The sequence below is a fragment of the Phyllobates terribilis genome, unplaced genomic scaffold (assembly GCF_046119375.1).
Source record: "Phyllobates terribilis strain yellow unplaced genomic scaffold, ASM4611937v1 Scaffold_13__5_contigs__length_258822181, whole genome shotgun sequence".
Taxonomy (NCBI): domain Eukaryota; kingdom Metazoa; phylum Chordata; class Amphibia; order Anura; family Dendrobatidae; genus Phyllobates; species Phyllobates terribilis.
The window spans coordinates 71,310,634-71,334,122 of record NW_027362773.1 but is presented as its reverse complement, the minus strand read 5'-3'; the positions used below and the strand labels follow the sequence as shown (position 1 = coordinate 71,334,122).

Sequence of the window (23,489 nt, the reverse complement as noted above, 5' to 3'; positions counted from 1 at the left end):
AGGCTACCCCAAGAAGTTATTGATGGATGCTTTCTCCGGAACTAAAACCCTTACACAGGATATGTGTCTTGATAGGATTGAGTCATTCACCGATAAGAATAAGAGTAGAAATAAATTAGCCTCAGATTTGACTAGATGGAGCATGGTCACCACATTTAGTCAATCTAGAGTTACCATCCACAATATTTTGGATAAATTCTGGTTTATCTTGAAGGGTGACCCCATTTCAGGACCCTTTATACCTAACAAGCCGAGCATTATTTATAGGAAGAACAGAAATTTGCGAAACTTAATAGCACCAAGTAATACATCCCTGAAATCTAGAATACAACCCCCACAAGAGGGCGTCTGTTCGGGGTGTCTTCCATGTAATATGCCTAAATGTTTATGTTGTAGAGTCATTCAAAATGGTAATCAAAAGAATTTTTCATCATATACCACAGGAAAAAAATTCTCTATCAAACACAATGTGAATTGTCAGTCGACATATGTGATCTATTTACTTAAGTGCACTTGCAACCTCCAGTACGTGGGTCGAATGATACAAGCTATGCAAGCACGTCTAAATAAACATAGATATAACATTCGGATAGGTTATCAATTACACAGCGTATCCAAACATTTTAGTATTGTTCATCAAAAAGATCCAGGAGATATGAGGCTTACTATTATAGACCACATACCTGATACTGTCCCCGACCGATTAGTGAGTTTGATTAATAAAGAAAGTTTTTGGATCTTCAAGTTGGGCACGTTGGCCCCTGAGGGTCTGAATTTGGCGCTTGAAAATGTAACCAGCTCTTAAGGTCATTTCCTTCTCCTTTCTAATGGAATTATTATTGCTATGTTTTAAATGTGGTTTTTTTTTATTTATTTATTTATTATTTATATATATATATTTATTTATTTATTTTATTTTATTATGATGCAGTTTTGAATAACTGTTTTTTAACATGTATCACTTCATTCTATATCTTACTTAATATGTTTCGATTTTTTGTATTTATGTGTAGGTGATTTCTATGAAATTGATGTAGGCACTACAGATGTATTTTTGTATAACTGTTTACCAACATGCATTGCCATATTCTATACCTTATCCATTTTGTTTTTGATACTTTGTATTCATGTGAAGGTGGCTTATGTGAAACCAATGTGGACACTTCGCACCAGCACATGAAGGGTTTCCTTTGTTTGGACCCAGGTTAACTAATTAGTATCAACCAATCATTGTGAATCATTGTCTATATATATTTTATGTTTGTGCTCATACCCTTGTACCACCTGAGGAAGATAGTTTACTATCGAAACGCGTTGTGGAAAGGGCTCATTAAATTTATTTTTTAGCCCTAAAACAATTTTCACCTCTAGTGTTCATTTGTTTAGCGCCCTATAGACCGTTTTTTTTCATTTAATTTGGACCACTTTCAATCCCTCTTTGGGGGTTAGCGGCAGGAGCAGCTTCTAGTTAATCATTCTTAAATTCTTAAATCCCCCACTATAAAATTCCCCTTTGGCTGCTCAACTCAGGACCTGCGGTTGGGGGCTGCACTCTCCTAACTTTCAGGACCTGTGGTGATGCACATCTGATCCTGAGTCACGTGATCTGTGGGCGGACACGTGGCCTGCAATTTTGGAACCTGGAAGCGGTGAGCACGAGTGGCGGTCTGCAGCACACGGCACGTGGTGTGCCAAGCTACCTGTACCTTGCGGTGAGACGTGCCTGCTCCTTCCATTTTCACACTAACACCGCAGTTGTGCAGGGGTGCACAACTCCAACAGGTGAGTGGCCTTTTGGCTGTTTCCGTCACATCTACCTATAAGGTCCTTCACATAGCGCGCTTTTTCTCCCTTTCTCTTCCTAAGTGGCAATGCTAACATTCATGGCATCGGCCATTTTTTGGCCAGGAAGTTTAACTGTAAGAAGTTGTACCTGTTCTTAGGCTCTGCAAATGGAGAAGAGGTGTCTGTTCCGGCATCCAGCACGTTGTCGATCTCCATCTGAGTTTTGTCATAGATCTTCCTCTTCCGGTCATTCAGTGACTTGCTTTGTAGGGGAGGGAAATCATAGTAGCCCTTTCTCTTGGCTTTCAGACGTAGTTTGTTGCGATAGTGCTCTATGTCCGATTTCTGCTTAAGTGCTTTATTAACCTGATAAAAATAAAGTAACTTTAAAGAACTTGTCCTCATTTCGATATATAATTAATTAGTAATTGTTAATAAGAAAACAATTAACAAGTTGTCAGATCTCCATCAGTTTAACTTTAATCATGAGATATTAATTGTTTAGGAGACCATTAACCCATTCTACTACGTGTACTCCATCAAAAATATTTTTCACACTGTTAACTGATATATCAGGTGATCTGTTAAAACTGGGATTAGTGGCTAGAAACTTTACCACAATCTAAGGTACTTACAAAATTTACTTAGAAAAACACAACTGTTTTTTCCAGAAACAGCACCACACCTGTTCACAGGTTGTGAGGGGTATTGCAGCTCAGCCCCATTCAATGAAGCTGCAATACAAGTCATGGACAGTTGAGGTGCTGCTTAAGGAAAACTGCAGCCAGATTATTTTACTTTTGAACAAGTTCTCTTATAAACTCTTTTCTTTTAATGAATTATTTAGTTAGCTGACTACCAAAGTTGATGTCCTATTCTAACGTGCTTGTAGCCAGAATTCTGCCCCTGTGACCACAGGTGCAGGGCAACTCTGTGCTTAGACAGGGCTGATAAAAGGGGCAACTGCCACTTCACCACGTTCCCTCCAGCTCCCCCACAAGTCATGCCTTATATGACACTGCTACATAGGAGCGGAGCCCACCAAACTTTTTTGCTTGGCAGCCTTCTACTAAACCACTTCAGTTCTTTACTGAAGCCTCAGATATCCGGGCATTACAGTGCTACACTGATACCCAGTATTTGGGGACAAACCTATGCTGGATGAGACGTATGCTCGCAGTATCCTTCCGTTCTGTAAGGAGAACACATCTGCTGTACATTGTCATCAGATATTTTAAGGATTACACCACTAATTGGAGAGTCAGGCAATGTAAGCATGCTGCTTGTTGTTGGGTAGACAAAGGCGATAGAGGAACATGAAACCAGCTGTACCCACAACCTGCATTTACCGCCATGATGAGCAATCCATGTTTATGTGCTATGCCGGCAAGAATAAGGGTGCTTTCACATTGTGCTTATCCTCACATTCGTTGGCCCTTTCAGGGCTGGTGTCCGAACTTCCCCGGAAAATGGGATTTGGACGTATGCGCCGACGGGGCCATAGAATGTAAAAGTGCCAGCAGAGTGAACGTGCGCTCTGACTAGCATCGCTTTCAGCCATATACGTACGTCTACTGGAGGCGGACATTCAGATCTACTACATTGTCAGGGTTAGGCCACGGCCCCACTATCGGTATTTGGTCAGTAATTTATTTTCGGTCAGGAGTGGGAGCCAAAACCAGGTGAGGAACAATTAGAGAAAAGGTATAATAGAAACAAGTCACCAATTCTGCATTTATCACCCACTCCTGGTTTTGGCTCCCACTCCTGAGAAAAAATACTGACCGAATATTGAGAGTAGGGCAGTGGCCTAAGGTTTCAAATTCTGCCACTTTACAGACATATATATGAAGTAGTAAGAACCATGACTTAGAGCAGACTTCTATGGAGACCTAGAGTACCTCAGGCAAAAAATGAAGAATGATGCATCCAGCACTGGAAATCCAGAGAAGTTAAATGTCTATTTAAAAAACATTTTATTGAAAAAAACGATTAAAAAAACATGCTTGTTAAAAATAGGTGTAGCTCCCTGAGGGTTCGGTTGCTACAGGGGTATTGCACCTCAACCAGAGGTGTGATATTCCACTCCCAGGTAAGGATGGAGTATGGACCAGGGCTCAGTTAGCTGCATACACACACTCCTTATTTCCGGGGGACAGTTCGCAGATGCTCCCATATATTGCAGGCACAACTGACCATGTCCCTGGCTGGAGTGGGGAGGGGGGAGAGAACCCAGTGATGTAGGAGCAGAAGGTGACGGTTTCTGGAGCATAGGAAGGAGCTCATTGGTTGCAGGTCACCTGAGCTCAGACACAGTAAAGCAGATAAAAAGTGGGGGCCATCTTAGGAGAGAGTTCAGTCAGAGAGGAAGATCAGCCAGAGAGGGCTGACAGGGAGCTGTGGCTCAGCCTGAGCTCAGCTCCACAAGGCAGGCCTAGGGTGAAGGCTGGAGCCAGAAGGGAGAAGAGGAGAAGGAGAAGGAAGGAAGAAAGGTGGAGAGAAAGAGGAGTAGAAAGGCTCCAGAAAAAAGAAGGCAGAAGGGACCCTAAGAACCCATGAGATAACGGGTGAAGGGTCAGGCAGAATAAGGGTACCGGATTCCCAAGTTGGTGGAGGTAAATCATCCCACAGCCAAAGACCGGAGGTCGTGATCATCTACTGGTGCGACCCCCTGCTACACCCACTAGGAAGGCACCACATAGGGTCAGGGAAACCGGCGACAGGTTTCACCAAGAGAAGGCCCGAGGCTGCTGGACAGAAGTGTGGTCACTGGTGGGGCACGAGAGGCCAGAGAAAAGACAGAAGGGGGTCCTGTGCCATACTCCTGAATTGCCTGGGGGTTGACTGAGCTCCTCACCTGGTGGACGCAGCACGGCTCGGGCAGTCATTCCCTGCAGAAGTGACTCGGATAACAACTGTGAGTAAAAGACCCTGGATTGCATCACTGACTCTGTGTGATTTATGCTGCGCCTGCACCATCACCCCCAGCATTCCTACACGCTGCCCTGAGGCTACACTCCTCCCGTGGGGAGTTATACTATCTCTGCTGCACACACCATCAGCCTCAGTGGACTGCCTTGCAGCGGCGGTTTTAATAGCCGCAATCCACAGGTGGCATAGTCGGACATTCAAAACCCTACAAATAGACTGCCACAGCACTTGGTCTGACCACCCTGAGCCACGGGATCGGGTTGCCACTACTTCCCCCATCATCACACTGAAGCCCGGTTCCGAGTGCCCCAAGGCCCAGGGGGCGAGTCACAGGCGTATGGTCAGGGTCATGCTCACTGACGCGTTCCGAACATAAATTGTTCTTAGTCTTAATATGGCATAGTTCTGACACTTGAAGATGTTGTTTGAATAGTGACCAAAGAGGAAATGACGTGGCAAAGTGAAATGAATTTGCTCCGCCCCTAATAAACATTCAGTCAATGTATATACATCAAATCAGTTTTTATATTCATTTCACAAGGGGTACGACTATTCAATTTTAAAATCCATGAAGCCTCTTTGAATCTCAAAAGTTGTAATCTTCTCCTCTCTTTGGTGAAAAAACTTTCTATTGCATTAACCCGCAAATTGCTGACATCTCCATTGTGGCAGTATAGGAAATGTTGTGATGCACTAGACAGAACTATGCCATACTAAGATTAAGAACAATTTATGTTCGAAACGCGTCAGTGATCATGACCCTGACCATACGCCTTTTTTTAACAATCATGTTTTTTTAATTGTTTTTTTTTTTTTTTTCCAATAAAATGTTGTTTTTTAAATAGACATTTAAGTTCTCCAGATTTCCAGTGCTGGATGCATTGTTCTTCATTTTTTGCCTTTGTTCAACACAAGTCCTTTCTGGATCCGTGCACTTCTGGAGAAACACTTCTTAGGAAGTTGGTGAGCTGGAAAAAGCTTTTTTCTTTTTTGCAACCCTAGAGTACCTCAGTATGCCTCCTAACTCGTATTTCATATGAAGTCATACAGAGTTCCTGGATCTTTGCTGGCCTCTTTTTTAACATTTTTGATATTTTAGTGGTTTTCCAGCACCTATGGGACAACTTTTGTACTGTTTTATAGATTTTTTTTTACTTCATTCAACAGTGAAGAGACCAGCAAAAAGCAAAAAGGTTGAAAAAAACCCTGGATGGGGGAGAAAGGAGGCTGGATGGGTGCAGACACATGTATGGCAGGAGAAAAGAGGCTGGATGGGTGCAGGCACATTTATGGGGAAGAAAGGAGGCTGGATGGGTGCAGACAAATGTATGGGGGAGAAAGGAGGCTGGATGGGTGTAGACACATGTATGGGGAAGAAAGGAGGCTGGATGGGTGCAGACACATGTATGGGGGAGAAAGGAGGCTAGAGGGGTAATTATTCAGTGTGCAGGGGAGTATTTATTAAGTGTGGAGGAGGGATTTATTATGTGTGGTTGGGGGAGATTTATTCTGTCTGGAGGGGGGAGATTTAATCTGTGGGGAGCGAGTGGGGGGTGGGTGCAGACACATTATGGGACGCGAGGGGAAAAATGTGTGCAGACACAGTATGGGGAGCGAGGGTGATGGAATGTGTGTGGACACAGTATGGGGAGCAAGGGTGATGGGATGTGTACGGACACAGTATGGGGAGTTGGGGGGATGTGTGAGGAGGAAATATGAGGAGGGAGGGGAATAGTGTGAGGAGTCAGTATAGGGGAAGAAAAGTGTGAGTGAACATAGAATAGAGACTGAGTAGTGGGTGGGGGTTAGCATAGGGGCACAGTGTAAGGTGACAGTCAGGAAGGGAAAGTATGCTAAGGGGGGGGGGGGAGTGTGATGAGGGGTCACAGTATAAATAATGAGCCCTATAGGGGGACACTGTGAGAGGACGGTGTAAAGAATGGGCCCAGTATGGCAAGGAGAGGGCAGTGTGGAGAGCATGTACTGTAAGACGGCTAGTGTGGGGGTGATATTTTGTGCAGGGAATATAGTAAGGGGCAATTATTTATTCAGGGGCTCAGCGTAGGGTAGATATTTTTTATTCAGGAGCATTATAATAACTCTGCTATCTTTAAGGGCATCGTGTGGGGATGTGCTGCAGAAGACTGGAGAAGATGGAAGTCAGCAGAGACAAGGTGTGGATGAGAAAAGTCATCATGGAGTCTGGACAAGATGAAGAAGAAAAGAAAGAGAACGACTCCAAAGACAACATCATCTATAAGGTACCTGGATGTACATTTTTTTGTGATGTTGACATTTTTATATTTTTATTTATGTTAGGAGCATTTACTTTGTCCACGTTTGTGATGAGTCTACAGTCATACTATGTGACTGCAGACTTCTGAATGCTCACAGTGCGCACTGCACGCTGTCAGTATTCTCTCGTGCCGGCGATTTACATACATGTGTTCACATGCCGAGTAGACATGCGTTCACATGCCGACTAGACATGCGTTGCCTCACTCTTGGAAAATGAATTCAGCGAGGCAGGACACATCTAGTCGGAATGTGGCCAGAAGTATAGAAATCTCATACTTGTGCTCACATGACCATCCACTCTTGCCACGGCAAGGGAGAATCCTAAAACTGTGCAGTGCATGCTCTGTGAGAATTCGGAAGCCTGCAGTCACATAGGGTGACTGCAGACTTTCATCTCAAACCTGGACAAGTCCTTTAATTATAAAATGAAGCCCTGTAGCCAATCCTAACAGTGTGTAATATCCTCACTGTCAGGATTCAGCTCTGTTTGTAGGTTCCATTAGTCATCACATGGCCACTTCACTCATATGCGATCTTCATACTTACGGTCACGTGACAACGCGCTTCTCTTCCTGCTTTTCTTAGAGAGAATTAGGAAGAGCAGCTCGTCGGCATGTGACTAAGACCACGCGCTATTTGGTCAGTATTTGATCAGTATTTTTTCTCAGCAGTGGGAGCCAAAACCAGGTGAGGAACAATCAGAGAAAAGGTATAATAGAAACAAGTCACCAATTATGCATTTATCACCCACTTCTGGTTTTGGCTCCCACTCCTGAGAAAAAATACTGACTGAATACTGATAGTGAGGCCGTGGCCTTAGTGTGCAAATCAGATATGTGCTGGGGAGGGGGGGACAAACTTAATTCTTGCCCCAAGTACTAGAAGACCTAGATACAGCTCTGTATACAGAGGTACTCTCCATGCAGCCACATGAATGCAGCTTTGCCAAGTGCACAAAGTCTAAGTTAGTTTGAAGCTCGGCCACTTTGGTCATACAATATCAAGCTGAAGACAAATTGCACAAGCAAAAACTCTGTACAATTTGTCTGCAACTTGCTGATGTGCAACTATTAAACTATTAGACACTTGCAAGTTAGCTCTAATGAAACAACCAAACATCATATATAAAACAAGAAGCTAGGAACAGCATGCAACATACATTGCCTATGAAAGCAAAGTCATCCGTAACTGGTAGAAAGATTGTGGCCGGCACTTCACGTGGATGCTGGGGCTCAGTAATAGGACTGATATCCAAACAGTAATGTATGAAAGATCACAGCCCTCCATAAGTGCAGTGTAGAAAATGTTATTCATACCAGCATATAAGGGGCACCACACTTTACAAGGGTGTATAGAAGGGCATACAAGGGGAACATGAAAGGGTACATACAAGGGTACTACACTTTACAAGGGTACATACAAGGACACAGAAGGGTACATACAAGGGCACACAAGGGTACATACAAGGGTACCACACTTTACAAGGGTACATACAAGGGCATACAAGGGTACCACACTTTACAAGGGTACATACAAGAACATACAAGGGTACCACACTTTACAAGAGTACATACAAGGACATACAAGGGTACCGTACTTTACAAGGTGTAAGGCGGCAGTGTTCACACCGTGCAGTAACTGAGGCAGTGACCCAAACAAGTCCAACATAAGAAGCTTTTATTCAGCACTCACGGGTAAAACAGAAAATCCTCCGGTTCGCAGCCGGGTTAACATCAGTCCATAACAATGGTTGCCGTGGGCAACGGCCGCGCCGGGCCGCTCAGAGCCCGACAGGTGCAGAGCCTTCCCAGGCGTGGGTTCAGCTACTCACAGATCCGCCGAGCTTTCCTGCTATGCTCCTAGCAGGTCCCAACACTGAACAACACTAATCCTTAATGCAGGGTTTTTAAAGGACGTGTGGCAAGAGCCACTGGAAAACCCGGGTTGGAGGGAGGAGGCCGCCCCACTGCCTTCCTGTAGCCTCCTCCAAGAAATGAAGGCCCTGCTGGGTTTTACTTAATCTGCCTTAGCCAGATAGCCTGACCAGTTCAATGCTCAACTTCATTCCTGCAGTGCAGCCGCAGGTGAGTTTGTGACAGTGTGACACCCCAGGAGTCTGGTTGCCACAGTGATAGAGATATTATGTCTGAGAGCAAGTGGGAGGTTTCTCTGGTCAGGAGCCCTAAGCATGCAACACGGTCCGCCCAGACCTGGGAGGGGAGGAATCTGCCCTTATAAACTGGGTCTGGGGCGGGATTAGTGAGTGAAGCTGGAGACAGAGCCTGCAGAACAAGCAGAGCAGTCAGAGCCAGGAGAGGGAAAGTGAGAACAGGAGCTCTGTAGGAGCAGCAGCTGAAGGCCAGGGGCTGTGAGCAGAGATATAGCTCGCCCTGGCTGAAGTTACTAAAACCGGACACAGGAGTCCGAGGCTGTGGGGACTGATATATACCCAGCAGCAGAAACCAGCCGGCAGGGGATTCCAGGTCCTCTGGCCATAGAAGCCCGGAGGCTCAGTCACAAAGAAGGGACCAGCGCCGCCATCCAGGAGCGGAGGCTAACAGAAGGCCCCAAGTCACCAGCCATACGGGTGAGCACCACACGGTATACTCAGGGACGTGGGCTACTTGTAACCGCTGACAGCAAGGTAGCCAGGAAGAGTGCAGATAAACGGGGAGGCCTACAACTCCACCTGGCCAGGGGAACTCCTGCTTGCTCGCAGACTGACCAGGCCCCTTATACTAGCCAGTACTCCCGGGAGGGTCTGCCTTGTACCATCAGTAAAGACCCTGAACTGCACCTCACGTCTCCGTGATTCCTTGCCGCACCAGCACCATTAGCACTGGGACCCTCACACCATCACTCCCATCATCTCTCACATTAGCTGCCCTGAGGCAATACTTCTCCTGTGGGGAGTTATCCCATACTCGGCTGCGCAAACAACATCAGCCTCAGCGGTCGGCAGCGCAGCGGCGGTCCCCACTGACCGCAATCCACGGGTGGCGTAGTCGGACATTTGCTATACATTAAGACTGCCACTGGTTTGACCACCCTGGGCACGGACCGGGTCACCGCCACACGGAGACTACAACCCCCAGCATTCTACAACAGGCCCGGTTCCGGGTTCCCCTGCACAACACAGGCCCAGAGGGCGCGTCAACTTTGGCGTAGTCGGCAGGATTTCGTGCCCGCAACCACCGGGTACTGCGTGCCTGAAAAAGAGACTTTTATACTTACCTGTGGTGAAGTTTCCCGCCGTCCGGAGTCGTTTCCCGCCATCAGACGCCATCTTGGACCGTTTCCCGCCGTCTTCTGCCTTCTTCCGGCCATCCGCAGCTGCTTCCCGCTTTCGGACGCCATCTTCGGGACGCCGCACGGGAAGAAGAGGGGCGTGGACGCCGAAAGCGCGCGAGATCCGAAGCTCCGCCCCACCGGAGCCGCGGCCTACGGAAGAAGAGCATCGCAAGGTAGGCCACGGTCCACTAGGGGGGAGGAGGATGCCGGATACCGAGGGGAGCTCCACTGCCACAGCCACCGCCAGCGCAACCGCTGCAGCAGTCATGCCATTCACCATGCCCTATATCCCGGGGGCAACCTGGCTACCCCAGTACTCAGGGGAGTCACATACTCTAAATGACTTTAGAGAAAGACTGGATAGCCTCTTCCAGGTGTACCCCCTCACAGAAGAGCAAAAAGTGAGCATCCTGGTGGCCCAATTAATCGGGGCAGCCCAAAGGGAGGTAAAGTCCTGGCCACCTGGGAGGAAGAGGACTGTCAGAGAAATACTAGCCCGGCTGAAAGACACATTTGATACCCACACCTCAGCCGAAATAAAGCTCAGATTTTACGGGTGTAAACAGCGGGCACATGAGAGTATAAGAGACTATGCTCTAAACCTACAAGAGGCCCTGAGAGCCATTAAGCAGGCAGACCCTGACAGCGTGGGAAATGAAGATAAGCTGTTGACTGAACAATTTATTGAGGGTCTACTGTGCAATGCCCACCAAACCCAGTTGCGGGCAATGGCCTTACAGGACCCTGACCTGGACTTTGCACAGTTCAAGGACAGAGCCATCCGGGTGCTCCGAGAACCGGCACCAGGTGGCGCTGTGACCCACAGGCGCCCTGCTATCACTTACCACCAGGAGACGGCGCCCTTGTCTGCAGGGCCTGTGGGAGCTGATGCGCAGGCTTTAAACAGTGACCAGGCTACAGACCTGCACCATCAGGTCCAAGAGCTGACTAAGAGCGTTGCCGCGCTAACCAGAACTGTGCAGTCTTTACAGGTCTCTTCTCCAGGAAAGATCCAGCTGGCATCCGGACCGGAGGATGTCCCGTGGCGCCGACTGAGGAGGACCCCACCTGCCAGAGGAAGACCCAGCGACAGATACAACGAGGACGGACGACCCATCTGCCGCCGCTGCAATCAACCCGGACATGTGGCAAGGTACTGTCATTTAAACGGGCACAACCTGGGGTAGAGGGCCAACCCCCAGGCATAAGACCATCAGGCCCATCAAACTGGCGTGATAAATACGTAGGGGGACGTCCAATCTTGCCTGTGGTACTGGATGGCATTCCTATGAGTGCCCTACTAGACACTGGGTCACAGGTGACCACCATCCCGTACGTGCTCTTTAAACAGTACTGGAATGACTCGGACATAACCCGCTACCCAGATGACGACCTGAGTATCATCGCCAGCAATGGTCAGCCCGTGCCGCAGGTGGGATTCAAAGAGGTGACCATTAAGATCGGTAAAGTCGAACTGGCGGCACAAGGACTGATTATAGTGGACATAGACCGTCATGAGAGTCACCCTAGAATAACCTTGGGAACTAATGTGATTGAAAATTGTCTTGCAGAGGTGATTCTCATTTTACAGCAGGTTGCCAAGAACGCCAGTTCCGGCCAGCAGCGTGTGCTCCAAAAAGAGATCCGGGCACTGATGAAGCGGCAACAGGTGGAACTATCTGGTGGTGAGATAGGTAGCGTGAGAATGTGTGACCCGTTCCCTATTGCCATGCCCCCAAAAAGTGAGATGATGATTTGGTGCCGGGCAGCTATTGGTCTAAGAGGTAGAGACTACCAAGCAATGGTAGAACCCGTCTACTCAGACAGTAGGCCCACCATTTTGACAGCACGGGGGGTGGTCGATGTACGCCATGGGAGGGTGCCCGTTCGCATCATAAATATCGGGGAGAGAGAAGTATACCTGCCCCGGTATGCCACGCTAGCCAAATTGTTCACCATAAACCAGAATTCTGTACAGGTCGTGGAACCCTTGCCTCCATCTCAACCAGAGGAAGGTAACGGCTCTAAGAAACCAATGGAGGACTGGTGTCAGCAACTGCATTTGGGTACTGACTCCACTCCCTCACACCAGAAACAGGGAGTCTATCGGGTGGTTTGTGAGTACGAGAGAGTGTTTAGTAAACACCCGCTAGACTTCGGGCGAGTAAAGGGGGTAGAACACCACATCCCCACGGGAGACCATCCACCCATAAAGGAGAGATACCGACCCGTACCCCCGGCACACTACCAACACGCCAAGGGGATGCTTAGAGACATGAAGGAGGCTGGGGTAATCAGGGACAGCTGTAGCCCCTGGGCAGCTCCACTAGTCTTAGTGAAAAAGAAAGACAACACCATGAGAATGTGTGTAGACTACAGGAAGGTCAACCGTATCACACACAAAGATGCGTACCCGTTACCAAGGATAGAAGAGTCCTTAGCTGCATTAAAATCTGCTAACTTCTTCTCTACTTTGGATCTCACTAGCGGGTACTGGCAGGTTCCTGTAGCAGAGGCGGACCGGGAGAAGACCGCATTCACCACCCCGATGGGTCTCAGCGAATTTAACTGTATGCCGTTCGGGCTCTGCAACGCACCAGGAACCTTCCAACGGTTGATGGAATGCTGTCTGGGACACCGGAACTTCGAGACGGTCCTGTTATACCTGGACGATGTCATCGTCTATTCCAAGACCTACGAGGACCACCTGAAACACCTGGCAGAAGTGTTCGAAGCTCTGGCAAATTACGGCCTAAAGGTGAAACCCTCCAAGTGTCACCTCCTGAAACCAAAGGTGCAATACCTGGGACACGTGGTGAGTGCTGACGGAGTGGCTCCTGACCCTGATAAGATCACCATGATTAAGGACTGGCCAAGACCCTCCAGCATAAAGGAAGTGCGGCAGTTCCTCGGGTTGGTAGGCTACTACCGAAGATTCATTCCCGGTTTCACCAAAATGGCAGCCCCTATGCAGGACCTCCTGATAGGTCAATCTTGGAAAGCCAAAAACCAGAAGCCGCCCTTTAGGTGGGAAAAGCTGGAAGAGGAGTCCTTCTGCCAGCTGAAGATGGCCTTCACGGGTTATGAAATCCTGGCATATCCAGACTACAGCCAGCCCTTTATCCTCCACACGGACGCAAGCAACATCGGGCTAGGAGCCGTACTGTCTCAGATCCAGCAAGGGAAAGAACGGGTAATCGCTTACGCCAGCCGAAAGCTACGGCCCACGGAGAGGAACCCTGAGAATTATAGCTCATTCAAGCTGGAGTTCCTGGCAGTAGTGTGGGCAGTGACCGAACGTTTCAAGCATTACCTTGCCTCCTCCAAATTCACCGTGTACACGGATAACAACCCGTTGACACACCTGGACACTGCAAGGCTCGGTGCCCTGGAACAGAGATGGATGGCCCGCCTGTCCAACTTTGAATTCACCATCAAATACCGGGCAGGACGCTCAAATGCCAACGCGGATGTCCTGTCTAGAATGCCGAACTTACCGGACGTGGGGGAAGATCCAGAAGATCTGGAAGAAGTTGAGCTCCCTGCGTTCCACCGTCATGGGATTACCCTGTATTCCCACCGTGTGAAGGACAGGCGCTCCGTGACGTTCAATCCCTTGCCCCACTACAACTGGGCGGAGACGCAAGACAGTGATCCCGCAGTCCATTTGGTGAAGGAAATGCTGACCCAGGCCGATGCCCGTCTTGACCCAGATGCTCCGGAGGAGACCAAGCAACTGTGGAAGGAGAAAAGTAAGCTGTTCCTCTACAGGGAGAAGCTGTGCCGGAGAATGGTTAACTCTCGAACACATGAGTTGACCTGACAGGTAGTGGTCCCAAGACGAGACGCGGCTATGGTTCTGGAGGCATACCACAACGGAGCAGGGCATTTCGGATGGAAGAAGCTGGAGTTCTTGTTGCGTGAACGGTTCTACTGGGTAGGCATGAGAGGAGCCATCGAGAGGTGGTGCAGAGACTGTGGCCCGTGCCACCTGAGAAGAAAAGACCGAGCCAGCCAGAAGACTCCCCTGCAGCCCATCATCACCAGACAGCCACTGGAACTGGTAGCCCTGGACCATGTGAAACTGGCTCCAAGCAGATCTGGGTATGTCTACGCCCTCACAATCGTAGATCATTACTCCCGGTTCCTGGTGGTGGTCCCGGTCAAGGACTTAACGGCTCAAACAGCAGCTAGAGCCTTCCAGCAGCATTTCTGCCGTCCACACGGGTACCCGGACCAAGTGTTGACAGACCAAGGACCAGCCTTCGAAGCGGAGGTCTTCCAGGAGTTCTGCAACCTGTATGGCTGCAAGAAGATAAGAACAACGCCCTATCACCCTCAAACCAATGGACTCTGCGAGAAGATGAATCAGTTGGTGATAGATCTGCTAAAAACATTGCCCCTGGAAGAACGCAGTCTGTGGCCTGAGAAACTGCCCGATCTGGTGGACCTGTATAACCACATCCCTGTAGGTTCCACCAACTGTACCCCGGCTTACCTAATGAGAGCAAGACCTGGTAAGCTGCCTATTGACCTGGATATGGGAGTCCTGACGCCTGAGGACACCTCGCCAGAGGCAGACTGGGATACAGAACGGCAGCAGCAGTATCGGAAAGTACAGGAGAGTGTCGAGCGAAGTCTGTCTCAAGCTAGAGAAAGGCAAGAGAAGGCTTATAACCAGTATGCTCCCGCTGTTCCCCTGGTACCTGGAGAGCAGGTCTTGAAGAGGAAGAGGCGGCTCCACAAGTTGGACGACCAGTGGGAGAAGGACCCGTACACCGTACTGCCATCAAGCCATGAGAACCCAAAAATCTGCGTAATCAGTAAGGATGGAGGAGAAACCACAGCCATTGTCTCCAGAGACACCTGAAGAAGTGTCCCGAGCAGCTGCAAAGCCCTGAAGAAGATCAAGAAAACCCTCAACCCGCAGAGGATAGGGAAGAAATGATCAGTACCGTACTCGGAGACTTCCCCCGGTCTTGGACACAAGTAAACGGCGCTGTCGTGGTACCCGTCCTCACCTTTCTCCAGCCAGCCCCGCAAGTGCCTACAGAGGAACCGGTAGAGCTGGAAGAGCAGCCGGCCCAAGAGGCAGAAGAGTCCACACCAGCAGTACAGGAGGATCAACCCTCTGCTAGTAGTGAGCCTGCCGTGCCCCTAGTGAGCCAAAGAGTGCGCAGACAGCTGCCCAGCTTACCTACAACACCTCCTACACCCTGTAGTGCAGAACCAGTTAGTGAGCTCCGTAGGTCCACTAGAGTCACTAGAGGTCAGATGCCCGCTCGCTGGAGAATCTAAACTAATGCACTGTGAATTTATCTGCTAACTGTTTATAGTTTATGTTTGTTGCCTGTTATTAATTATGTTTCTCAGTTACCCTGCAGATTTTTATGGACTAACAGGTTATGGACACTGGATAACTGGAACAGTTTTGTAGATAGTTGCACCTTGGTGCCTCTTGCGAAGACGGCCGCGGAAAAGAAAACCTGTCTGGCGTGGCCTCCTTGCGGCCCAAAGTAGTTAGTCTACCCTTGCAGCCACGCCCAAGGCCAACGCAAGAGGTTTGCTTTGGACAGGTCCCCTACTTCGCTTAAAGCTTCACGTTGGGTGATATGGACACCCGGTTGCGGACACGCCGTGACCTTTAAAGAACTAAAGCTTCTTGTAAATATGTTATTGTGTTATTGTTATACCCTGTATTTATGTTTCTTTAAAAAAATGTGTTTAGTCCCGGAGTACTAAAATTTACTAGCGGGGAATGTGACACCCCAGGGGTCTGGTTGCCACAGTAATAGAGATATTATGTCTGAGAGCAAGTGGGAGGTTTCTCTGGTCAGGAGCCCTAAGCATGCAACACGGTCCGCCCAGACCTGGGAGGGGAGGAATCTGCCCTTATAAACTGGGTCTGGGGCGGGATTAGTGAGTGAAGCTGGAGACAGAGCCTGCAGAACAAGCAGAGCAGTCAGAGCCTGGAGAGGGAAAGTGAGAACAGGAGCTCTGTAGGAGCAGCAGCTGAAGGCCAGGGGCTGTGAGCAGAGATATAGCTCGCCCTGGCTGAAGTTACTAAAACCGGACACAGGAGTCCGAGGCTGTGGGGACTGATATATACCCAGCAGCAGAAACCAGCCGGCAGGGGATTCCAGGTCCTCTGGCCATAGAAGCCCGGAGGCTCAGTCACAAAGAAGGGACCAGCGCCGCCATCCAGGAGCGGAGGCTAACAGAAGGCCCCAAGTCACCAGCCATACGGGTGAGCACCACACGGTACACTCAGGGACGTGGGCTACTTGTAACCGCTGACAGCAAGGTAGCCAGGAAGAGTGCAGATAAACGGGGAGGCCTACAACTCCACCTGGCCAGGGGAACTCCTGCTTGCTCGCAGACTGACCAGGCCCCTTATACTAGCCAGTACTCCCGGGAGGGTCTGCCTTGTACCATCAGTAAAGACCCTGAACTGCACCTCACGTCTCCGTGATTCCTTGCCGCACCAGCACCATTAGCACTTGGACCCTCACACCATCACTCCCATCATCTCTCACATTAGCTGCCCTGAGGCAATACTTCTCCCGTGGGGAGTTATCCCATACTCGGCTGCGCAAACAACATCAGCCTCAGCGGTCGGCAGTGCAGCGGCGGTCCCCACTGACCGCAATCCACGGGTGGCGTAGTCGGACATTTGCTATACATTAAGACTGCCACTGGTTTGACCACCCTGGGCACGGACCGGGTCACCGCCACACGGAGACTACAACCCCCAGCATTCTACAACAGGCCCGGTTCCGGGTTCCCCTGCACAACACAGGCTCAGGGGGCGCGTCAACTGCAATGCACTCCAATGGATTTAATAGGTCTCTGTACACATTCTGGGGGATATATAACATCCCTCATATTCGATCCCGGTCACTGCCTCTCATATCCCCCCCTCTGTTGAAACTTGTGGGGTTGAACATTTGTCACCATACAGGGTGCCCGGGACAGGGCATCCGCATTTGCCTGTGAGTTCCCAGGGCAATGTTCTACAGAGAAACTGAAATTTTGCAGTGACAGAAACCACCTGGTGACTCGCACATTCCTCTCCTTGGCGTTCCTCATCCATATCAAGGGTGAGTGGTCCGTCACCAAGCGGAACTGACGCCCGAGTAAATAATAATGTAGCGATTCCAAAGCCCACTTAATAGCCAAACACTCCATCTCTACCACGCTATAGTTTTTCTCTGTCGGGATAAGCTTTCTACTCAAGAAGGTGACCAGGTGTTCTGCACCATTAACTTTTTGTGACAATACCGCCCCTAGGCCTACTTCTGAAGCATCTGTCTGTACAATGAAGGTTTCCTTGAAGTTGGGACTGATGAGGACCGGCTGTCCACACAGGGCCAATTTCATGGACTGAAAGGCTTCTTCTGCCTGAGGGTTCCACCGAACCATTACCGTTTTTTTTTCCTTTCAAGAGATCGGTCAGGGCCGTCGTTCTACCCGCAGAATTAGGTATAAACCGGCGGTAATACCCAAGGATGCCAAGGAACAACCTCATCTGTTTTGTACTTAACGGTTTAGGTCAGTTTTTAATGGCCCAACTTTATTGATTTGGGGCTTGATAACCCCTCAGCCAATCACATACCCCAAATATCGGACTTCCTCTAGCCCTATCATACATTTTTTGGGGTTTGCCGTTAACCCGGTGGCTCTGAGAGAATCCAGCACCACTTATACCTGGGATAGGTGCGTGTGCCAGTCGGTGCTAAACATGAAAACATCATCTACATACGCGGACGCGTACTCCTGATGAGGCTGTGGTGTTCCTCCTCTGAGGTAAGGCCGGTGCGATGGTAGTGATCCAGCCTCTTGCATCCAACACCACATTTCCACCAGAGGGAGCTAGTATGCACTAGTGCTGCTCCCCTGGTTACAGGGAGACTGGGGAACACAAAGTGGTAGGAACCAGTTAGTGGGTGTGGGTGGAGGAACAGTTAGTTAGTGACACTTCTAATTTCATATTTAATAGAATGCCATCTTTGATCTTGGTCCTTCAGTCCTTTGATCTTGGTTCTGCTCTGGCCTGTGTGGACCTGTCCAGCCCTTCAGACCTGTGTGGTCTCTGACAGTGTGTCTGTCAAGTGGTCGTACTGTGCAGTCAAAATACTGTGTGTTACGTGACTTCCCTCCGGGAGCGCAGATCCTGTGTGGGCCTGCACTGGCATGGGACACAGCCCTCGTACCCCGATCTATGGGACGAGAGGGAGGTTGCAGACAAGGAATGTCTCAACCCGGCCAAGGACCAGGATCAAGAAGGCCCGGGAGCTTCAGAGTGTGGCTCCCTAGCAAATGGGTCCCGGGGAGGATGCAGACGGAGCGGAGCATGCCACCTGTCCTCTTCTACCTGATCTATTCAGAGGGATTCCGGCTGCAAGAGGGGTACCGGCCCCCGACACCCGACCTCGTACTCTATGTCCAGGACGGGAAAGCCCGGTTAGGCCCTGAGGATCCCGGCGGGCTTCGGAGGGAGAGGAATTGCCACCCGAGCCCTACACCTGAGAGGAGCTCAGTGGGAGACCCGGCCTATCCACACACGCACAGACGGGAAGGGGTAAAGTCTGTAGTGCAGGAACACTCTGGTGTGGGGACGCTACCAAACACTGGACTTCCTCGGAGGTAGTTGGACCCCCGTCCCTGGTGGCCGCAGGACTCCGCGAGGAGCAGGGAGAAGCCTTGCGCTGCTTATGAGAACTGTGAGTAAAGCCTTGGAAATTCATCCCTATGGCCTCCGGACTGTTCATTACGCGCCATACCGTGCGACGCCGAGTCCGTACTCCCGCACTACTACCCCCCTTCATCCTGCCTTGCCTGCCCTGAGGCCGCGCTCCGCCTGTAGGGAGCAGCGAGAACTTTAGCCGCCATGACATCGGGCCTCAGTGGACTGTTAGCGGCGCTGGTGGCGCATCACCAGACACCACAGGTGGCGTAATCGACAATTACCACTCAACCCGGAAAGCCCTAACATCATTTTCAGTGTGACGGCCCTGGGCACGGAACGAGTCAAGGCCACGACTGCATCCCTCTTTCTCAACATCTGACCCGGCTCCGAGTACCCCGTCTTCCCAGGGCAGGGCTAGCGAGCGTCACACACTCACTCCATGATTCCTCCATGACAGCAAACTGGAGCATTTGTGTTACCTCAGACATGATGGCTTGCCTCCGGGCTTCGGGTACCTGGTACAGTCTCATTCGTACCCTTACCCCAGGTTCGGTAACAATGTCAGGTTGGAGAACCGTTGTCCTACCCGGTAGCTCTGAGAACACATTGGTATTCTTCAGCACCAGCGAGCGAGCCTACCGTCGCTGCTGTTTAGTGAGAGCATCACTTATCTTGACCTCTCCCCCGGACGCATCCCTGGCTGAAGGTAGAGAACTCTCTGGCGATATGCCCTAAGTGACGCCTGTAACTAAACACTCTAGATCTTTGCAAGGTTTTAGCAGGTTTACATGATAAAGCTGCTCAGGTTTCCTCCTTCCAGGCTGATACACCCGGTAATTTACCTCCCCCACCTTTTCTGAAACCTCATATGGCCCTTGCCACTCGGCCATGAGCTTACTCTCGGCTATGGGTACCAGTACTAACACCCGATCGCCCTTGTTAAAAGACCTGACCGTGGCTCTTTTATTATATGTACGCTTCTGTGCTGCCTGGGCATCTAACAGATATTCTTTCACGATGGGCATGACCGCCGCGATCCGGTCCTGCATACTAGCCATGTGTTCAATTATACTCCTATTTGGAGTCGGCTCTTGTTTCCACGTCTCTTTGGCTACGTCCAACAGACCCCAAGGGTGGCTGCCGTACAATAACTCAAAGGGAGAGAACCCTGTGGAAGCCTGGGGTACCTCACGGACGGCGAACATCAAATAGGGTAGCAACATGTTCCAATCCCTTCCATCCTTAGAAACCACCTTTTTAAACATGGACTTGAGGGTTTTATTGAACCGTTCTACTAGCCCATTGGTTTGAGGGTGGTACACCGAGGTGCGCAATAGTTTTAATTTTAGCACTTTGCACAGTTCCCTCGTCACCTTGGACATAAAAGGGGTCCCTTGATCCATCAGGATCTCCTTAGGTAGCCCAAGGCGACAGAACAGCTCCCGTGCAATCAGTTTCGCCGGGGCATGGCATAGCAGTTCAGCCTCTGGGTACCGGGAGGCATAGTCGATGACCACAAGTATATGTTGGTGGCCACAAGCGGATTTTACAATGGGCCCTACCAAGTCCATTGCAATCCGTTCATAAGGTACCTCTATCACTGGCAGAGGTACCAATGGGATACGGAAACTGGTGGTGGGTGTGACATTCGGGGCAGGATTCGCAGTACTTTTACACCTCTGCGTAAATCCCAGGCCAAAAGAACCGCTGCAAGATATGTTCTTGCGTCTTTTTAACCCCTAAGTGTCCACCCAGCAGGTGTGTGCGTGCCATCTCCAGAACCGCCCGATGGTATGACTGGGGTACCACTAACTGTTCCACAACCTCGTCCCTGATTTTCTCTATCCTATAGAGCAACTCAACGTTGACTACCAGGCGTGGAAATACAGTATCTGCACCGGGCTGTTGAGCTACGCCATTTACCTCTAACACACTTTCCTGCGTCCAAGTCAGGGTGGGATCCTGTAGCTGAGCTGTCCCAAATGTGTTCCGGGACACTTCCAGCTTGGGGATCAATGGGGTCTCCTCGACCTCTCCTACTAGCACCTCTAGGGGAGACCTATCGGGGTCACACTCTGTCCCTAGGTTGGACACCCCTACGGCAGGTACCCCGCCCCGCCCCTACGCCACCCCCACCACGTTTTATGTCTCCACATGGTGTGGACAAAACTACCTCTGCGGTTGGGTACTCTCGGAGGTCCCCATGGATACACACAACCCCGACTGTCCGTCCACTGGAGTTGTCTCCTGCCACCCGTGACCCATGTACCAAAGTCACTAGGCTCCCCGAGTCTAGGAGGGCCTCCGTGGGGTACCCATTAACTAGTACCTGGCACAGTTGAGGTTCACTGTCCGAGGGGTCGGCACTCGCAGTGCAGACGGTCTGGGCGTACATTGAGACCCGACGGTTATACCCGCAGTCCATGGGTTCCGTAATCAGGGGGCAGTTAGGAACCACATGTCCCGGCCCCTGACACCGCCAGCACCTAATGGTAGAGGTACTGTTAGGTCTTATGCCCGTTTGGGAGGGAACCAGTCTCCTGCCACTCTCACTCTGGGGTACCCCTTCAGCACGGGTACGGTGCTGACTGTCCTCAGAAGAGGGACCCGACCCTTTTCCCGGTTCCTGGCTTGGCAGGGATCGGCGTGACAGCCGCGAGGGGGCAGTGTCCCTGATAAAGTCCTAAGTGGCCGAGTAGCGCTCGATCAGGCTGACCACCTGGTCGAGGGTGCCGGGGTCCCCTTGCTACAACAACGTTGGATAGCGGCCGGCAGAGTCCTCACCAGCCAGTCGACCACCACCCTCTCCACCATCTGGGCTGGAGTCAAAGACTCAGGCTGGAGCCACCTCTTTACCAGCTACCAAAAGGTCATAAGCCTGAGACCGGGCGAGTCGGGTCTCCACATAGGCCCATGAAAATACGCGTTGAGCCCTCACGTATGTATTGATCCCCAGTCGGGCAAGGATCTCACCTTTGAGCCTCTGGTAGTCCTGGGCGTCCTCCCGACTGAGGTCAAAGTAGGCCTTCTGGGCATTGCCGACCAAAAACGGAGCCACCACTTCCGCCCACTGGCCGGCTGGTAAGTTTTCCCGCTCTGCTGTACGTTCGTAGATGGACAGGAAGGCTTCCATGTTGTCCTCTGGTCCCATCTTCCTCAATGCTGAGCGAACCTTATCCTGGGCCTCTCGACCTTCCGGGGCTGGTGCCGTTGGCGTCTCCCACAGGGCTGTGAGCTGCTGCACGATCAACTCATTGGTGTGCTGCTGCTTGAACTGCTCCTGTTGCTGCCGCTGAGTGAGGACCAATTGCCTTAACAGCTCCTCCATTTTGTCCACGGGGCTGGGCTGAAAGGTGGCCGGCCGGATTGTGCTCATGCAGCTGCCGGTGGGGTATGCCTCAGTCACAATGCCCGCATTCTCCACCATGCTGTAAGGCGGCGGTGTTCACACCCGGCAGTAACTGAGGCAGTGACCCAAACAAGTCCAACATAAGCAGATTTTATTTAGCACTCACGGGTAAAACAGAGAGTCCTCCGGTTCTCAGCTGGGTTAACACCAGTCCATAACAATGGTTACCGTGGGCAACGGCCGCGCCACGCCTCTCAGAGCCTGACGGGTGAGGAGCCTTCCCAGGCGTGGGTTCAGCTACACACAGGCCCGCCAAGCTTTCCTGCAATGCTCCTAGCAGGTTCCAACACTGAACAACACTAATCCTTAATGCAGGGTTTTTAAAGGACCTGTGGCAAGAGCCACTGGAAAACCCATGTTGGAGGGAGGAGGCCACCCCACTGCCTTCCTGTAGCTTCCTGTCCCTCGTATACGATCCCGGTCACTGCCTCACAGAGGGTACATACAGGGGTACATACAACGACATACAAGGGTACATACAGGGGTACTACACTTTACAAGGGTATATGCAAGGACATACAAGGGTACCACACTTTACAAGGGTACATACAGGGGTAAAGCACTTTACAAGGGTACATACAAGGGTACATACAAGGGTACTACACTTTACAAGGGTACATACAAGGGTACTACACTTTACAAATGTACATACAAGAACATACAATGGTACCACACTTTACAAGGGTACATATAATTGTACATAAAGGGGTACCACACTTTACAAGGGTACATACAAGGACATACTAGAGTACCACACTTAACAAGAGTACATACAAGGGCACTACACTTTACAAGAGTACATAAAATGGCATACAAAGGTACCGAACTTTACAAGGTTATACAAGGGTACCACACTTTACAAGGGTACATAAAAGTGTACTACACTTTACAAGGGTACATACAAGAACATACAAGAACATACAAGGGTACTACACTTTACAAGGGTACATACAAGGGTACATACAGGGGTACCACACTTTACAAGGGTACACACAGGGGTACCACACTTTACATGGGTACATACAAGGACATACAAGGGTACCGCACTTAACAAGGGTACATACAAGGGTACACACAGGGGTACCA

General features: G+C 50.2%; 1 protein-coding gene across 6 annotated transcripts in view; it reads right to left on the bottom strand.

Moving 5' to 3' along the window:
• Window positions 1-23,489, bottom strand: part of KIAA1549L (KIAA1549 like) — a 308,312-nt gene that overhangs the window by 76,342 nt on the left and 208,481 nt on the right. For all 6 annotated transcript variants that reach the window (XM_073658126.1, XM_073658125.1, XM_073658123.1 and 3 more), the window contains one exon: window positions 1,934-2,151. In XM_073658126.1, coding sequence (XP_073514227.1) covers window positions 1,934-2,151 — 218 coding nt within the window. The remainder of the gene's footprint in view (window positions 1-1,933; window positions 2,152-23,489) is intronic.